The sequence below is a fragment of the Humulus lupulus genome, chromosome 8, assembly GCF_963169125.1.
Source record: "Humulus lupulus chromosome 8, drHumLupu1.1, whole genome shotgun sequence".
In the NCBI taxonomy this organism is placed as follows: Eukaryota; Viridiplantae; Streptophyta; class Magnoliopsida; order Rosales; family Cannabaceae; genus Humulus; species Humulus lupulus.
In genome coordinates, this window is record NC_084800.1 from 5,208,215 (window position 1) to 5,226,917 (window position 18,703).

General features: G+C 32.9%; 1 protein-coding gene and 2 long non-coding RNA genes across 3 annotated transcripts; 2 read left to right on the plus strand and 1 right to left on the minus strand.

Moving 5' to 3' along the window:
- Positions 1–2,548: 2,548 nt before the first annotated feature.
- LOC133794276 (uncharacterized) lies at positions 2,549–3,449 on the minus strand. Its single transcript, XR_009875168.1, has 3 exons — positions 3,139–3,449; positions 3,013–3,037; positions 2,549–2,773 (listed from the first exon to the last, which is right to left on the minus strand). It is a non-coding gene; the product is annotated as an uncharacterized LOC133794276 (long non-coding RNA).
- Positions 3,450–3,484: 35 nt separating this feature from the next.
- Positions 3,485–10,047, plus strand: LOC133794916 (uncharacterized). Its single transcript, XM_062232358.1, has 9 exons — positions 3,485–3,614; positions 4,675–7,222; positions 7,309–7,955; positions 8,514–8,606; positions 8,697–8,944; positions 9,024–9,239; positions 9,312–9,404; positions 9,490–9,594; positions 9,674–10,047. The coding sequence occupies exons 2-9, from the start codon at positions 4,686–4,688 to the stop codon at positions 10,016–10,018; spliced, it is 4,284 nt and encodes a 1,427-aa protein (XP_062088342.1). The 5' UTR covers positions 3,485–3,614; positions 4,675–4,685; the 3' UTR covers positions 10,019–10,047.
- A 6,664-nt stretch (positions 10,048–16,711) lies between these two features.
- Positions 16,712–17,331, plus strand: LOC133794281 (uncharacterized). The gene is made up of 2 exons (XR_009875174.1): positions 16,712–16,829; positions 16,952–17,331. It is a non-coding gene; the product is annotated as an uncharacterized LOC133794281 (long non-coding RNA).
- The last annotated feature ends 1,372 nt before the right edge of the window (positions 17,332–18,703 follow it).

Here is an 18,703-nt window from a genome sequence, read left to right on the forward strand (position 1 = left end):
ATCGTTTAGCAGTGTACTGAAAATAAAATTATGATAATTTAACATGTCATGGAAGTAATTGACCGAATCAATCAATTTTATACAAAAAAAATTGTAAATAATGGTCTTTATACAAAAGTCAGTAATAAATGACCAAGTTGCTTCGAATGGAATTTAAAGGTCGGTTCCCATACATGACATCCTTTGTGGTTTTTACCTCTGATAGGTTGAGAGTTTTTTATATTATATTACAATTCTTACCTTGATTAAGAATGTTTGTCCCTTTTTCATGGGAATTAAGCTTTGTACTTATATGAGGTTAATTAGTTTACCAAAGTTGAAAAATTGTTCAATAGGTTGTGCTTGGGTCATCATTAGTGGTTTGTAGCTCTTTCAACATCTTTTCAGCCACATCAACTCACTAGTGCCTTGAGCATGTGCTCTCAAGGCAGCTCCTGCTTTACTGCTGGACACCATATACTGCTTCTTCACATTACAAGTTTTTTCCAAACAAAGAACAATGTACTGATGTAGTTCTTCTATCTTCAATCGAACCAGCCCAATCTACATCTTTTTACCCTGCCACCTTTTTATTTCTATTTTTCTTATAACCAATCCAGAGGCAGTCTTCAAGTATCTCAAAAATTTTGTATACAACATCATGATGTTATTTACAAGGAGCATGCATATATTGATTGACAGCACCTCAACATATGCAATATCAGTGGACCCCTTTTACAACTTACCGTACTCTTTTTGCTTTATCCTTAAACCCATTGTTTGGTGATCATTTTGCTGCGTTAAAGATGTTTTGTGTTCTGAATATGAAAATTAATGGGAAGAAAGTAAAAGTTCATTTAAAAAAATAACTATGCTTCATTTTTTTTTGTTAGCAAAACTGCAGTATTATTGTTGATGTTAAAATATGAAATTTAAATCTTGTTCTCTTTATGTTGATGGTTTATGGAAGTTCCAGCAAATGCTTTAGGAAGCCAATGGCAAGCAAATTGAACTGTTTGCCCCTCTCTCCCTAATTTAATTAATCCTGCAAAGCAGTTGTTTTCAATTTAAAGTATGGTTTGTGAGCATTAATAATTTAAACCTGTTACACATACAAACAAACTATTATAAAGGGTTGGAATAGATTGGCCAAATTTGGATGATTTAACCATTGACATATGCTTTTATGTTTTACCCCTGTGTTGGTAAATCAGGGAAAGAGAACCAAATTTTAACAGAAACCCAATTTGAAAGGATTCACTATTTTTACTAAGATTGGATGCCCAGTAGTAAAGACTCACTCAATGCTATTCTTTTCTTTTTTTTGTCTAAGTTAAACAACACTAAACAATAAAATAACAAGCCTTTCTTTAGGTCTAGCTATGTGTGTGTTATTTGAGAATAATATCCTCTTTTATCTATGAAAAATAACAAGTTTGGGCCCCTCAGTCCTCATCTGACAGACACCAAATTATCTTGTCAAATAGTAACTGTGAAATAGTGAGTTTCATTGAATTACTTCCACTCTTGCATACAGGATCACCAGAGAACAGAGGCCAAATGAAGCAAGTTGATATAATAATCTCACATTAACTTTTGCTTTCTGTATTTTTTTATCACCCGTGATTTAAAAACATGTACAAATTTTTTGGGCAATAAAAAATATTAGGCACCACAATAAGGAGAGTAGTGGTGGTTGGTCCCTATCAACTTGAGGGGGCTGTTAGTACATATGGTTAGGCTTGTATTTAACTGCAAATTAGTTTATTTCAACTGTATTTTCAGCTGTCTTAACAGCCTCTTTCTTGGACATATATATATTCTGTTGGTTTATAACAGAACTCAGTTGTATCTATTCTATATAAATAATACAAGTTCTATTCAGTCTTTTTCACTGATTTATAACTCTTTTTCACTAAAACACTTTTGTATTCACACCCAGAAGCTCAACAACTTCATTAGTTTTCTCTGCCTTTCCTTTAATCCAGGTTCTTCTGGTACATGCACCAAACAACACATTAACTGCAAGACAGTGTACTCATTATGAATTCCGGGCAAAAGGTTTGTCTTATTAACTCAACGACTTGTTTCTTCACTATATTATAAAATGCTTATTTTCACTTTTAAAAATAAAAACAAAAACCTTATTTTTAGTAACAACAAATTTAAGTTTGTAAAACTCACACTTATTCTGTATCTTGAACATTGCTTTTGTATAATTATAGCTATTTTGAATCCTTCTAGAAAGACAAAATAAATTAGCTTAGAGTATATAGTTCGCTTTGATTTCAGCTGCATCTTTTTTTTTTATCACAGATAGATAACTGAGAATTGAGTTAAACTGCCTTAGGATTCTGTATATAGTCTAGTAGATTCGTAGTAGGTTAAGAAGGGCTATCTATTACTATAAAATTATATTACTGAAAAAATAAAAGTGCATATGAGCTATTATAATAATGCTTTTAAGAATGTAAAACATACCAAAAATCTTCATGATTAAAATCAAAGATAGTTCATTGACATAGAAATTATATATTGGTATACCTTCTGTTCCCATGATTTTCTTGACTTGGTGTCTGTTCTTAGAATTTCATGCAACAGCCCTAACAATTATTATATCACTGAGTTGGATATAAATCAGTGAAACATATAATCATAACATATATAAGAACAACATTATATACATATATATATTATTACGGTTAAGGGTGATTTGCTTGAAATTCTTATGGATGCCGCCATGTGACTGAGATGATGTTACAGAGGCCATAATAGTTGTTTGAAAAGAAAAAATCTGTAACAGAAAGTGAAAGAAATAAAAAAAAATTAGTAAAAAGTAGTTTTTTTCTATTTAGATTTTAAATATGTATTACAACTATCTATTAGTTTCTGGTTTTTAGCACCAATACCCTCTATGCATGAACACTCATTTTAGTCCCTGAGCTTTTGTTTTTGAGCTACAATGGTTGAATTTGTTAAATTGGGTTCAGTAGCAAAGAAGACAGTACAGACAAAAAGAAAGATAACGATTACCTCAGCGACTAGTCCAGTATGGGTGCTGTATCCATTTTTAGAAAGAAACCCAGTGGAGCATTTTAGTGAACAGATCATGAACTAAAAATCCAAGCTAAATAAAAGTCATAGTTACAGAGTACTTACTGGCTAGAGATAGAGATTCCAGTGGTGCAGTTAAACTAGGACGAAGATCAAACCCATATATACATATACATATACATATATATATATATGACTGAAGAATCTTAAGGATCAGTGGGCACACGGGTACCCCCTGAATTTTTTTAGAAAAAATAATCATCTATGACTATACATGCATGGACAATAGATTTTTCTATTAATTTGGAAACTACATGGAAATGTCCAAGCCAATTATCTCCAAGTAATTGAAAAGTAACAATATCGTGCCCAAGTTTACCAAGTTATGTCATTTTCACTTGTAATTGTTGTCAAAAATAAATCACTATTGCATTACTCTTCTTTTTATTAATTTGTACTCTGTTGACTAACCACGACATTTTTAATTTTCAGGATTAATTGTTGATTGTAATTTGAGCAGGAGCTTGGTTTTGCAGGATTTTCTATAATAAAAGACTTTGGATTTTGATTGATTTATTGAGGTATTTACTCTTCAAATGTGTTTATTCTCTATATTTAGTATTGTTTATTTTGGTTTTTTTTTTCATTATGTGCTATAAGTTGAAGATAATACATGTTTCAACTGAATTTTTGTAAAACTTTAATGTATGTAGAAAAATATATGTTGTTCTAAGAGAACCCAATATAGAGTCAAGTGGAGGTTAATCCAATTCCATGTAATTAATACAATATGTTTAAGCTATAGCTACCTATAACTAGATTGATATTTACACATATTTAGTCCTATTTAAAATAGTATATTTGTTTTTTATCAAGAAAAAGAAGTCTTACTATTTTTACAAGTTTTGAGTTTCTCATAATAATATGTATATTTGTTGCTCTTTGTGATGTTATTTTTATTTAATTACTTCCCATCCTTTTGTAATAGTCTATCAATTTTCTTGATGCAACTATTTTTCCTCAAGAAATATGGAGTCAGGTTTACCCAAGAAAAAATATGATATATTTCTAATTAAGATGTATGGTACATGTGTGTGTTTTTTTAGGGAAATTTATGTATATATGTACCATACATCAACTCTGAGCAAGCAATTTGCGTGCATTAAAAAAAATAGAAAGAAAAAAGTAGTAATGAGTGAATCAATAAAATTATACAATAAATAATAACCATAAGATTTATGTTATTCATTTTGTGGTTTTCTCTTTCATAAATATTTTATAAATGGTCAATATGCATAAACTTATAAATTTTTTACTAAATTTAATAACCAATAAAAGTAATAATTAATAAAATAAGTATAATAAAACAAATAATTAAATCAAATAAAAGTAATAATTAATAAAATAAGTATAATAAAACAAATAATTAAATCAAATAAAAGTAATTACTAAATTATATATAAAATTGAAATTAAATTGATTATTAATTACTCACTTAATTTATTAATTAATAAACTTTAATCTAATAAGTTATTGATGATTTATTTGTAAAACATGATAATTCATTGAAAAAATAATAATTCAAATAATAATTTCTTACACTGTGCAGTGTAATAATTAATAATTTCTTACACTGTGCAGTGTCCTATAGAATGTCGATCAACAAGACTTGGATTAATAATTCAAATAAATTTTCTGATGAGTATGTTGCTGGAGCGTTTGCATTTGTTGAGAGAGCTCAACAATTTGTGGATACAAGGGGACTAGTGAAGTGTCCTTGTAACAAGTGTCTTAATATCGAATTGCAAACGATTGGTGTGCTAGAAAGTCATCTTTTTGAGAATGGTTTTCTACGAAGTTATACAAATTGGTACTGGCATGGAGAGGAGGAAATAATACCGACCAATAGAGTAGTCCACCAATGTCACGAGGACGAGATGATGGATGTTCTTAATGATATAGCACAACCTAACAATTGTGAAGATGATGAGAATGAGGTTGATGATGAGATACCACCAGCATCAAAATGCAGAGGTACTAGCCAATACTATAATGACTTATTTGCCGAGATGGAGTCTCCGTTATTCCCAGGGTGTGAAAAATACACATCTTTGAATTTCGTAGCTAAGTTGATGCATTTCAAAGTGTTGGGGAAAATTCCTAACAAAATTTTTGATGGAATCTTGGAGTTGTTAGAAGATGCATTCCCATCTCCAAATAAGATACCAAAGTCACATTATGCGGCGAAGAGGTTGATGAGGAAATTGGGTTTGGGTTACGAGTCAATCCATGTTTGTAAGCATGATTGTGCATTGTTTTGGAAGGAAAATGCTGGAAAACACAAGTGTCCAATTTGTGGGGAGGATCGTTGGGTGGATAAAAATACCAAGGGGAAGAAAGTGCCCCAAAAAGTTATGCGTTATTTTCCATTGACCCCTTGGTTGATGCGAAAATATGCATCAAGGCACATTTCTCAACATATGAGATGGCATCATGAAGGGCGTGTTAAAGAAGATGGTATCATGCGTCATCCTGCAGATGGGAAAGCATGGAAGGATTTTGATCGTAGCAATCCAGCGTTTGCAATGGAACCTAGGAATGTGCGCCTTGGATTGGCTGCTGATGGATTCAATCCTTTTGGAAATATGAGTTTGTCTTATAGCATGTGGCCGGTTGTGTTAACGACTTACAACTTGCCACCGTGGTTATGCATGAAAGAGACTAACTTTATGTTGACTTTATTAATTCCTGGTCCACATTCACCTGGAAAAGATTTTGATGTTTTCTTAAGGCCATTGGTTGATGAGTTGAAGGAATTATGGGTGAACGGTGTTCAGACTCGGGATGTTGTTGATGGTAGTTTTTTTAAGCTTCGAGCAGTTTTATTGTGGACTATAAATGATTTTCCAGCGAGGAGTAGTCTTTCTGGATGGAGTGGTCAAGGTTACACTGCTTGTCCTACTTGCAATGTATCAACACCATCAGTTCGTTTGCAAAATAAGGTTGCATTTTACGGTCACAGACATTTTTTACCAATGGGACACCAAATTAGAAAAAAGAAGAAGTTATATGGTTCAGTTGAGAAAAGACCACCTCCAGAGGAATTTAGCACTGAAGCTATTTTCACACAAATGAATTTTATGCCTGAATCTCTTCCTGGTAAGCATGTTAGCTACGGTGGACAAAAAAGGAAACGCACAAAAGAGCAAGTTGGTTGGCGTAAAAAAAGCATTTTCTTTGAGCTCCCATATTGGGCCAATATGAAGTTGCGACATAACCTAGACGTCATGCATGTTGAGAAAAATGTATGCGACAGCTTAGTTGGCACAATAGTCGGGTTGGAAAATAAGACCAAAGATACAGTTAGCGCTAGAGTAGATTTGGAGAAGATGAAGATAAGGCCAGAATTGCATCTGAGAATGGTAAATGGTCGAATGGAAAAGCCAGCAGCGAAATACACATTTATTCCTGAAAATCGGCATAAGTTTTGTCGATTTTTGAAATCAGTCAAATTTCCAGATGGGTTTGCATCTAATCTAAGGAAGAATGTGATTGAAAATGACAATAAGATTACTGGGTTGAAATCCCATGATTGTCATGTCATATTGCAACGTCTTTTGCCAATTGGTGTTCATTCATTCCTAGAAAAACCAATTGCCAAGACCATTATTGACTTGTGCACTTTCTTCAAGATTATTTGTGCTAGAACTCTGATTGTTTCTGATTTGGAGAAAGTGAAAACATCAATTGTTGAAATTCTTTGCGGACTAGAAATCATTTTTCCGCCAGCGTTTTTTGATGTTATGGTTCACCTAATGATACATTTGCCTCAAGAAGCAATAGATGGAGGTCCAGTACACATGAGGTGGATGTATCCCTTTGAGAGATACATGAAAAAATTGAAACATTATGTGCGTAATAAAGCTCGTCCTGAGGGGTCCATAGCTGAGGGTTATGTCGTTGATGAAGCATTGACATTCTGTTCTATGTACTTCAAAGGGGTGGAAACAAGGTTTAATCGTCCAGATAGAAATGTTGATGCAATTCCATCACTAAAGAAGTTGTCTGTGTTTCAATCTCAAGGTCGTCCGATCGGTAAGAAGACACTAACAACTTTGGACGATGAACTTAAAAAAACTGCTGAGTGGTACATTCTCAACAATTGCATTGAGATTCTCCCATATATTCAGTAAGTACTTTGATCACACTAACAATATATCTACTCTTCCATTTATCTTTCAAATTTTTTAAGTCTTTCATATTTTATATGTGTAGAGAGCACAAGCAGATCCTTTTATCTAGTGGTGTTGAAAACCTAGATCAATTACAGAAAAAGGAGTTCCCCATGTGGTTTTACAATAAGCTTTACAATCTTCGACAAGCAGGATCTGCAGAAGCTTCTGAAGAGTTATTCTCCTTAGCAAGCGGCTCCTCTAATCTTGTTTCTTCATACACTGGGTGTATTGTCAATGGAGTTCGATTTTTGTGTTATGATAGAGATAAAAATTTGAAAACTCAAAACAGTGGTGTCTTAGTACCCGGAGTAGACAACAAAAATTTCTACGGGCAATTAGAAGAGGTTATAGTGATGTCATACCTTGCTGGTTGTTCTGTTGTATTATTTAAGTGTAAATGGTTTGATACAGATCCTACCAAGAGTAGGATGAAGCATGAAAATAATATAACCAGTATATTTACTAAGTTCGAGTGGTACAAAGATGACAAGTTTATCTTGGCAACTCAGGCAAAACAAATTTTCTATCTTGATGATTTGAAAAATGACCGGGATTGGAAAATTGTTGAAGAAGTTCATCATAGAAATGTGTGGGACACCCCAGCAACTGATGAACAGTTGGATCCCATTGAAATAGATGTTATGCATGACACAATATCATCTGATTTCCAATTGTTTGTCGATCTTGGTCCGTTGCCTGAAATCAATTTTTGCCGTAGAGATCAATCGCCATATGTTGTCAATGTAGATACTCCTGTTGATCAAGAGGAAGATGAAGAGGAAGAGGAAGAGGAAATGGTCGATGAAGAGGAAGAGGAGATGGTCGATGAAGAGGAAGAGGAAGAGGAAGAGATGGACTTAGAAGAAGATAATGTAGAAGAAAATGAGAATGATAGTGATAATGAATATTATAGTGATGATTAAGTTGTAATTTTTGCATTCAAAGATTGCTTGCACTTATTATTTATGGATAACCATATATATCATTATATCATTATTCGTTGGTATGTTGAGTTTAACTGTTAGAAATATATATTCTTAATTTTCGGTGATAAATAAAGTGTCTAGAATACCTCACATGAATCTTAAATGTCAGCAATCTATATTATTTTCGGTGATAGTGAATATTATAGTGAAGCTTATATTATTTTTACATTGAAAGGTTGTTCAAATGTATTGAAATTTTATAATATTTAAATTTGATTGTACAAATTTATCAATGCATATATATCATCAATTTTTTTAGATATGTCTTCTGCGGTTATGCAACATCACGGAGGGGATGGTGGGGCAAATCCTCCTCCAGATCCAACGCAGATACAGGCTGATTGTGAGAGAGGTAACACATGCAATTATTTTTTTTGGATGAATATATTGAATTAATTTATTTATGTGTATATAATAATTATATGTATTTGAGAAATAATAGTGACGACTAAAACGAAAAGGCGCGGCATCAACAAGGGGTTTTCAACTCGAGAAGCTAGAGTTGCATTAGGTAGACCACTACCACTGGAGTGGGATGTTCGAGGGAAGACTTACAAAGAAATTGGTAATTATTCCCAACATTTCTCTAGAGAGATCGGCATTCTCATTCGACAATATGCTGATCCCGACTACGACCGATGGGATAAAGTACCCAGCGAAGTTAGAGATCGCATACTTCCTCGTCTAGAGGTAATTTATTTCTATAATTTTTTTATTGGGTTCACTTTAATATTAAATCTAGCTAATTTATTTTATATTTTTGATTCAGGATGATTTATTCGACATTGGTCGAAGTCGATATGCCTCAGAGAACCTCCCCGGCATTCTTTTGGGCATTCAACGGTCGTGCGCTGATCGTTACTCGGAGTGGAAGAATGACTTGTCCACTCATTTAAAAAAGAATGGTCGAGCACATCCTCCTGATGGTTTGGTGGTGGAGAAATGGCAGAAGGCGCTCCAGTATTTTGATCGCCCTGAAGTGAAGGTATTCACAAAAATATTATTTTTTAATTTATTTTTGTTAATTTAACATATGGTTAACACAAGTTCTTTGCAGAGGCGTTCTGAGACTAACTCTGCGAACCGTGCAAAACAAAAACAGAGAAGCGTGCAGGGTTCACAGTCTACGCCAGCCCTTCGTTACAAGAAGGTACTTTCTTTTTTACATAATTTTTATTTATGTTTTTTTATAATGATTTTTTTTCTTAATTTTTTTCAAACTTCTTGTATTGTAGCGTGATTTACAAACTGGGTGTCTTGCTGGGGTTCCAGAGATTTGGATGGCGACTAAGTATATAGACGGGGAAGGTTGGGTGAGCAAGGCAGCAAAAGATAACTATGTAAGCAAATTTATATTTTATGATGTTCTTACTTTATTGTGTTGTAAATTCTAATATTCTTGAAAATTGTGTGATACAGGAAAAGATGATAGAGATACGTGACACTCTGCAGTCACAATCATCTACGAGCGCCTCTGCCTCGAGTACTATCCCGAGAGAAGATGATGACATTATTCTTGTTGAGACGATCTTTGGACGTCGTCGAGGCTATCAGCCGGGTCTTGGTCGTAGGATTCGCACGAGGGCGAATTGTGAAGCGGCTGAGGTACCTCAACCAGCCCAACCACCTCCTACCGCACAAGACATGCAAGAGGTGAGGGAGCGACTCCGAGCCATAGAGGAGCACTTGGCTAGGATTGGTGGAGTCTCGGGATCTGGATCTTCTCAGCAAGGTCCTGGTGCCGATCCTACAACACCTAGTTAAAAATATTTATATTTATGTATTTTAATTTTACTATGGTAGTACTTTGTTATATAAATATTTATAGTAAAAATATAATTTTGTGCATGATTAAATTTCTCTTTTATTTCAAATCTTTTAGCAAAAAAATGTGTTAGTATATATATTGAATAATGACATTTTTTTAAAGTATATATAATAGTTCTTTAGGCATGAAAAAAAAAAAAAAAAAGAGACTTTTAGCGACAACATGTTGTCGCAAAAAAGGATAAATGTCGTCGCTAAATACCCAAATAATTTCAAAAATCAGAGCACATTCCAAACTAACAGCGACGAAAAAGTGGACCTTTTAGCGACCACATGTCGTCGCTAAAAGGAAATAGCGACGACATTTTTCATTTCGTCGCTAATTAAAACCAATTAGCGACCAGCAATTAGCGACGACAAATAGCGACGACAAGGTCGTCGCTAAAACAATTAGCGACTATATTTTGGGAATTAGCGACAACTTAAGTCGTCGCTAAAACCCCTTTTTCCTGTAGTGTAGTTTAAATATTTAATTATTTTAATTAAAAGAACAGTTAGTTTTAAGTGAGGAATTAAAGAATAAATAATATACTTATATACTTATTGAAACATAAGGATCATTAGAATAACAAGAAGAGAAAAGTACTCAAGATGATATTTTTATTCCTATAGGTTATACGTAACCATTCTCATTTTATTATAAGTACAAATTATCATCATATTGAGGATAGAGTTCAGTAATTAAAGAGTCTTTATTAGTATACCATTCTCATTCTTGAATTAAAATAAGATCCAAATGAAATATCTAATCGGATCACTACAAAAAAAAGGTTCTATACCGAGAATATTATACCGACAACGTGTTCTCGGTATAGACATTTCATATGCGCGAGACATTTTCGCAGTTCTGAATAGGGTTAGTTGCTATACCGAGAACCTATACCGAGAACATGTTCTCGGTATAGGGTTTATATATATACCCAACAGCCGCGAAGCCCCTTCTCCTTCCTCTCTGGTTTCCCTCTGTTTTCTCCGAACCGTCTGCCTCCCTCCGCCGAAAACCTCCGTTTTCCTCCCAAAAATCTCGGTTTTAAGCCCCAAAATTGCCAAGGGTGAAGGAATTTCTCTCTATTTGTTAAAGGTATGGTTTATTTATTCATTTTATTTATAAATATATATTTATGAAATGGTATAATGATATTTTGTAATTTTTGTTTGAAGGTTGGGTATTTGGTTTTTGTTGGACTACAGAGATAGCTTGCAAGATATTGAAGGTATTGGTAAGTTGTTTTTAATTTTTCTGTATTTTTTTAATTTTTTTTTAAATTTTTGAATAATTTATGTTTTTTTATATAAATAAAATAATATTAATTTTAATAAAAATCTGAAATTATTATATTAGATAAAATGTATTTATTTTTAGGTTTTAAAAATAAGTATTAGTAAAAATGATATTAGGAATTAGAAAATTGTTATATGATTAATTAGTAATTTTTTTATTAAAATAAATTCTATGTTGTTTTGGTGAATTTTATGTGTATTAAACATATTAGTAAACATATTAAATATTTGAGTGTTAATTTGAAAATTTTGGTGGTAATGTTAGTATGTTGTTGTTGTCAATTTTAATTTTTTTGGTTATGTTTGTAGTAAAAAATCAGATTTTATAAATATTGATGATTAATTTGTTGTTGTTAATTTTTAGTAGAATTTTAATATTTTTCTTAGAAAATTGAATAATTAATAAAATTTAGACTAATAATTATAAATTATATAGTCGTTTAAAATGTATTTGTATTGCTCTCTGCATCTGGGTCTGGATATTTTTTATGTGTTATTTGTAGGATTTTAAATTTTGGGATAGATGAAAATATAGTCGTTATGTTGCCGAATTTTTTATAGAATTGTAAAATTTAGAGATATTGTTAATATTAGTAGAAGTACTCAATAAAATTTCTAATTTAATAAATAGTGAATTGATAAGTAAAATAATATATTTTAAAATTAAGATTAAAAAAAATTAACATTAACATTATGCAACTAAATTTTAATAAAAATAAACATTAATTAAATAATTTAAGTAATAATTAAATCCTAAAGTAATTAAATAAATTTTAAACAAATCTTAGAAATTTTGTTTAAATTAATAAAACTATTCAATAAAGCATAAGTAAAATATGTAATTTAATAAAAACTAAATTAATATGTAAAAAAAATATTTGTTAGTTCTGATTAAATAAAATTAACAAATATATTATTAGAAAACCATTATTAAAATTAAAAAAATTAAATTTAATATTTGTTAGTTTTAATCATTATTAAAATTAAAATTAAAAAAATATGTCAAATTTAAATAATTTTAATAATATTTACACTGAAATATATTATAGTTAGATATCATAAAACAACATAATTAACTTCAAAGAGCATAAGACATGAAACAAAACATATTTAATTTTATTTTCTTTTTTTCTTTGGTAATAAGAAATTATTACCAAAGATATAATAGTGTTATTATCACCTAATAATAATATTATATTTTTTTAGTGTTCATCACAAGAAGCCTTAGACCCGTTCAGAGAAGGTGAGTCATTGAAGACTCTTACATTTGCCTCTCTCTGAATTAAGACATACACACAAATTGATTGTAAGTTTGATGATTAGTGTTCCGTGCAGTGCTACAGTTTGCGACACAATCTAGATGTTATGCATATTGAGAAAAATGTGTGCGACAGTTTAGTAGGCACAATAGTTGGGCTGGAGAATAAGACCAAAGACACAGTTAGTGCCAGAGTAGACTTGGAGAAGATGAAGATGAGACCAGAGTTACAGCTGAGGAAGTTGAATGGTCAGATACAAAGGCCTGCGGCCAAATTCACTTTCACTGTTGAAGATCGCCAAAAGTTTTGTCGATTTCTTAAATCAGTGAAGTTTCCAGATGGTTTTGAATCTAACCTAAGGAAAAATGTGATTGATAATGACAATAAGATCACTGGTTTGAAATCGCATGATTGTCACATCATTATGCAACGCCTTTTGCCAGTTGGTGTGCATGCATTCCTAGAGAAATCGATGAGTACAACTATTATTGAGTTATGCACTTTCTTCAAGCTCATTTGTGCGAGAACTCTAAAAGTCTCAGATTTAGAAAAAGTCAAAACTTCAATTGTTGAGATTGTTTGCAAGTTAGAAAATATTTTCCCACCTGCTTTTTTCGATATCATGGTCCATCTACTAATACATTTACTGGAAGAAGCAATACTTGGAGGACCGGTTCACATGAGGTGAATGTATCCTTTTGAAAGGTATATGAAAAAATTGAAGAATTATGTCCGTAATAAAGCACGTCCAGAAGGGTCAATAGCAGAAGGATATGTGGTTGATGAGGTATTAACATTTTGCTCCATGTACTTGAAAGGTGTTGAGACAAAGTTCAATCGTCCAGACCGAAATGTAGATGTTGGTCCATCACTTAAAATGATGTCGGTCTTTCGATCTTAAGGTCGTCCAATTGGTAAGAAATCCTTGACAATTTTGGAAGATGAAGTGAAGAAAATAGCGGATTGGTATATTCTAAACAACTGCAATAAGATCTTACCATATCTTCGGTAAGTAATTAAAGTAGTTCATCATTTCATTGCATGTTTATTATAGCACTTATTAGTAGCTCTTAAATTGGTTGTTTTTGTTTGTTGCAGAGAGCATAGGGAAATTCTACAGACTAGAGGTGTTGAAAACCTAGACCAATTACATAGAGAGGAATTTCCTAATTGGTTTTATAATAAGATTTATCATCTTCGATAAACAGGATCCTTGGAAGTACATGAAGAATTAATCTCTTTAGCAAACGGTTCTTCAACTCGTGTTGCGTCGTACCCTGGGTGTGTTGTAAATGGAGTAAGATTTTTGTGTTATGACAGGGACAAGAATCGCAAAACTCAAAATAGTGGAGTCTCTGTAGCGGGTGTCGAAAATAGTACTTATTACGGCCAGTTGGAAGAAGTTTTAGTGATGTCATATCTTTCTGGTTGTTCTGTTGTATTATTTAAGTGTAAATGGTTTGACACTAATCGGTCTTCAGGATTAAAGTTTGAGCAAAACATAACGAGTATCAAAACCAGTGCGGAGGCCTTCAAAGATGATAAATTTATCTTAGCAACTCAGGCTAACCAAATTTTCTACATTGAAGACCTTAAAAATAAATCTCATTGGAAAGTCGTCCAAGAAGTGCATCACAAAAACTAGTGGGACATCCCACTAGTTGAAAAACAAGCGGAGGATGTAGAAGTAGATGTTATGCACGACACTAGTTCCTCTAATTTCCAATTATTCGTTAATCTTGGAACGTTGCCACAAATCAGCTTTGAACGTACGGGGGCTCCATTACAATTTGTTGAGATAGATAATGTTGCAATTGAGGAGGAGAGAGAGGAGGAAATGGAAGAAGAAGAGGAGGAGGAGGAGGAGGAAGAGGAAGTGGAGGAGGAGGAGGAAGTTGAATATGAAGATGATGAAGAGGAAGATGAACACATAGAAACCGATGATGATAGTGAAGATTATTATAGTGATGTGTGGAGGAGAACATATATAGAGATCAGAGAGTACAGCTCAAATTTCTCAAGAGAGCTCGGATTACTTGTTCGACAGTACACAGATCCGGACTGTCCTCAATGGTCAAAAGTACCAAATGCCTCGAAAGAAAGAATACTTGCACATTTGGAAGTAAGTAGTTTATGTATTTTTATGTTATATATCATATTTACTAATAAATGTTTGTAAATTAGGATGATTTGTTTGATATTGGGCGTACTAGATATGGAGAAGGGCATATGCCTGGGATCTTGAGAGGCATTGATGCTTCGTGTGCTAAAAAGTATTATGACTGGAAGTACGATATTAAAGAGCATTTAACGATTAATGGGCCACAAAATCGTTATGGTGGTTGCACGGATACGCAGTGGCAAAAAGCCATTGAATTTTTCCGACGCCCAGAAATTACGGTATTAATTTCTTGCTAAACTTAACTATCTTAATTAAATATATTACTAACGATAACTTTTTGTAGAAACGTTCTGTGGTCAACAAGGAAAATAGGAAGAAACTGAAAGAGCTTAGCTATGGAGGTTCTCAGTCAATCCCAGCCCTGCGCTATAAAAAAGTTAGTTAATTAATTATTTTTTAGTTTGTTTTTCTTATTTACGTTTAATTATTAATTTTATAAAAATATATGTACGTGACAGCGCAATTTAGAGACTGGGCAACTTGAGCCCATCCCGGATAGCTGGATGGATACTCACCATAAATCAGGCACAGGGTGGGTGACAGAGACAACAAAAAATACTTGGGTACGTTAAGTTTTTTTAAACATTTTTCAAAATTTTAATTGTTTCAAAATTTTAATTACATTATACATTGTATCATAGGAGGAATTACGTGCATATCGCGACACACAGCAGACACAGACAACTGATACTGAGAGTTCCACGCCAGTTTCGAGTGCGCCTGAAGATGAAGACATATCTTTGGTACAAACTGTCTTCGGAAAACGATGGGGCCACCAGAAAGGATATGGACGTATCCTTAACATAAGGGACCGAACTCACACAACCAAGAGTGTTAATTTCCCATTGGAAATTTCATGTGGAATTTTGAATTGTACTCATAAGATTATTCTCAGGAAAACAAGGAAAGGTCAAAACCCAGCCATTCGTGGTCTAGCGTCTCGTTGAATACTTCTTTTGAGTATTTATTCAAACCCAAGTCACATATACCTTTGCTAGATAATTTACAAAGAAGACTAAGAGGGTCGTGCCCCTGCCGCAGCAGTTCCTTTAAAAATATTCAGTTCCCAAGAAAGTCTGGAGGGGTCACAATGGTCCCACTTAAAACCCAACTTCCTCGACAAAAACTTCTCTAGTGAGATTTTGTATAAGTTCAAACGAACTTCTCGCAAACACAGTGTATGCACATAATATATCCAAATCACAAAGAGCAATTTAACATATAAGCAATAACATTATTTTATAAATCATAGATATATTAAACATTCAAATATTATATTAAAGAAAAAGAATATGTTTTAAGATTGTAGTTCTAAATATTTATAATATAACATTTGAATAATATCACTACAAGAAAAATAGTTTTTAGAGGCGAAAATATTACCGGCGGACTAACTCCGCCGGTAATGTGCAGTCTATTAGCGGCGGAGTACTGGGTCCGCCGCTAATAATAAGGAAATCAAAATAAAAAACTAATTTTTTTTATTAGCGGCGGACTTCTGCATTATTAGAGGCGGAATATCTGCCGCTAATACAAATGCCCGGAGACTGATTTTCAAATTTAATACCGGCGGGTATTTTACCGGCGGGATAATGGATATAGCGGCGGGGCCGCGCGGCGGGTTATGGTGATACCGGCGGGTTCCTCCGGTAATAGTATAATACCGGCGGGTTAATACCGGTGGACCGCCGGTGGGGTAATACCGGCGGACCCTGCCGGTGTATGTATTACCGGCGGGTAATACCAGCGGACCAGCCAGTGACGTTGTATTACTGGCGGAGACCCGCCGGTAATACTATTATATAATTTCTGTTAACATTTTCCCCCACCCCATTTGTCTCCCACACCCGTTTTCGCTAGCAGAGACAACAACTCCAATCACAACTCTCTGTCAGCCCGACTGTCGTCTTGCCTACTCATCTATAATCACATCACCGACATTTTACTCTATCTGCAACCTTACAAAGTCCAGGCGAACACCCCACTCTACAGCCCCGTGACTCATTACGACCTAGATTTAATTTGAGTGAGCATCTCTAATTTTCTTTCTGAATCTCAGTTATCAATTTGGTTCCATGGGTGCAATTTCTTAGTGATTTAATTTTGATGTTGGTCTATTATTTGTTGCTACAAATTTGGGGGTTGAAGGAGTGAATATAGCTGCAACGTTGTGCAATCCAAGGTTAAATTTATTCTTGGTATCTCTATTATTTTGACAAGCAGGTGAAGTTATTATTGGTAGAACCTATGGAGTATGAATCATCAATTTAGGGGTTGTCTTTGTGGTTGAATTGCTTTGGAATCGATTCTGGGTCTGTTGAGTGATGAACTATGTTGATATGTATGTTTGTTTTGATTATCCTTTTGTTGATTGAACTAGGCAGTTCGAGAGCTAATTTGTGCAAGTTAAATTTGGATTTATGCTCTGAATATAGTATTGAAAATTGGTTATTCTTCATTGGTTGAGTTGTTGCTTGATGAGATTATATTTCATATGGTAATTGAACTTTGGAAGGGGTACACTATTACTACTTGTATTGAGTTTGGAATTGACAAATTAATGATTTTTTTAATAAACAAAAAACTGTTGTTCGGTGAATGTATTTTTTTTTTAATTTTAATCAAATTTATTAAATTCTTAAACAATTTTTTCGTCACTTCTATAATTTTTTTAATACCATATTCGAAATTTTCTTTTTTGATTGTGCTAGGGATTTAAGTCTGTGCTGCTTTTAGGGCTATATTGCGCCCTGTTTAATTTTGGAAGATAAATCAGAAGAACTATCTTTGTTGCTTTATACAACCAGGTGACTCTTTCATTTTTCTTTTTCAAACCTTGGTTGATTTATCAATTTTATTTATGGATTTATCAAAATTGATTGCGTGTATGTATTTTTATTTCAGACTTGGATCGTTTACAGTATTGGGGTTTGAAGTTTGAAGTTTGAAGGTTCTTTGGGGTATTTCTCAAGTATGTATCTTTGTTTACTCTGTTTGGATAAATAGCTTTTTGTCTGTTTGTCTATTTACCCTTTTTGTTTACTCTGTTTGTTTGTTTACTCTGTTTTTTATAAAATAAATTATTTTATAGTATTTGACTGGGATTTTTATAAAAAAAAAAAAGCATTGATAATATGTTTTTTATACAATTTACAGTTCCTGCTTTGCCGCTGTTTATTCTGCTAAGCTTGATTATGACATGAATATATTAATGGTTAATTATTATGAATGAAAGAGAAACTTGATAATGATGTTTTAGTCTTTTAGATCTGCATATATAAGCTTGATAATATTCTCAGACACTCAACCATTTGAGATAGCCTAACTTGTATAATAAAACTCTTTTTTAATAATGTACAAATAATTTAAAATTTTGTAGGAAATAACTCAAAATTGATATCAACAAAAAATAAAACTAAAATTCTCGAAGTTAACAACACACAATTTTGAAAAAGGTGGTATATAAAATTTTCTTTAAATAATAAATTATTGATGTTAATTAAATAATTAATATTATTAATTATTTAATTTAATAGTTAATGTTATCTAATTATGGCACGCTTCAAGATGTACTGGTCTTATCTTTCACTGGTGCATATTCAGTTGCATTGTTTAGGTGTAAATGGTTTAACACTGATCCAAGCAAGAAGAAAACAATCACTGAAAATAATATCACGAGTATAAACGTCAGTAGCGAATGGTACAAAGATGAGCCTTATATACTTGCTAGCCAAGCTAAGCAAGTATTCTATCTCGATGATCTACTTAGAGGCCGACACTGGAAAATTGTTGAGGATGTCAATCACCGTCAAATTTGGGACATCAAGGACGATGAAGCTGATGCAGATGTTGATGTTGTACATGACATAAACTCATCAAATTTTGTGTTGACCGTGGATC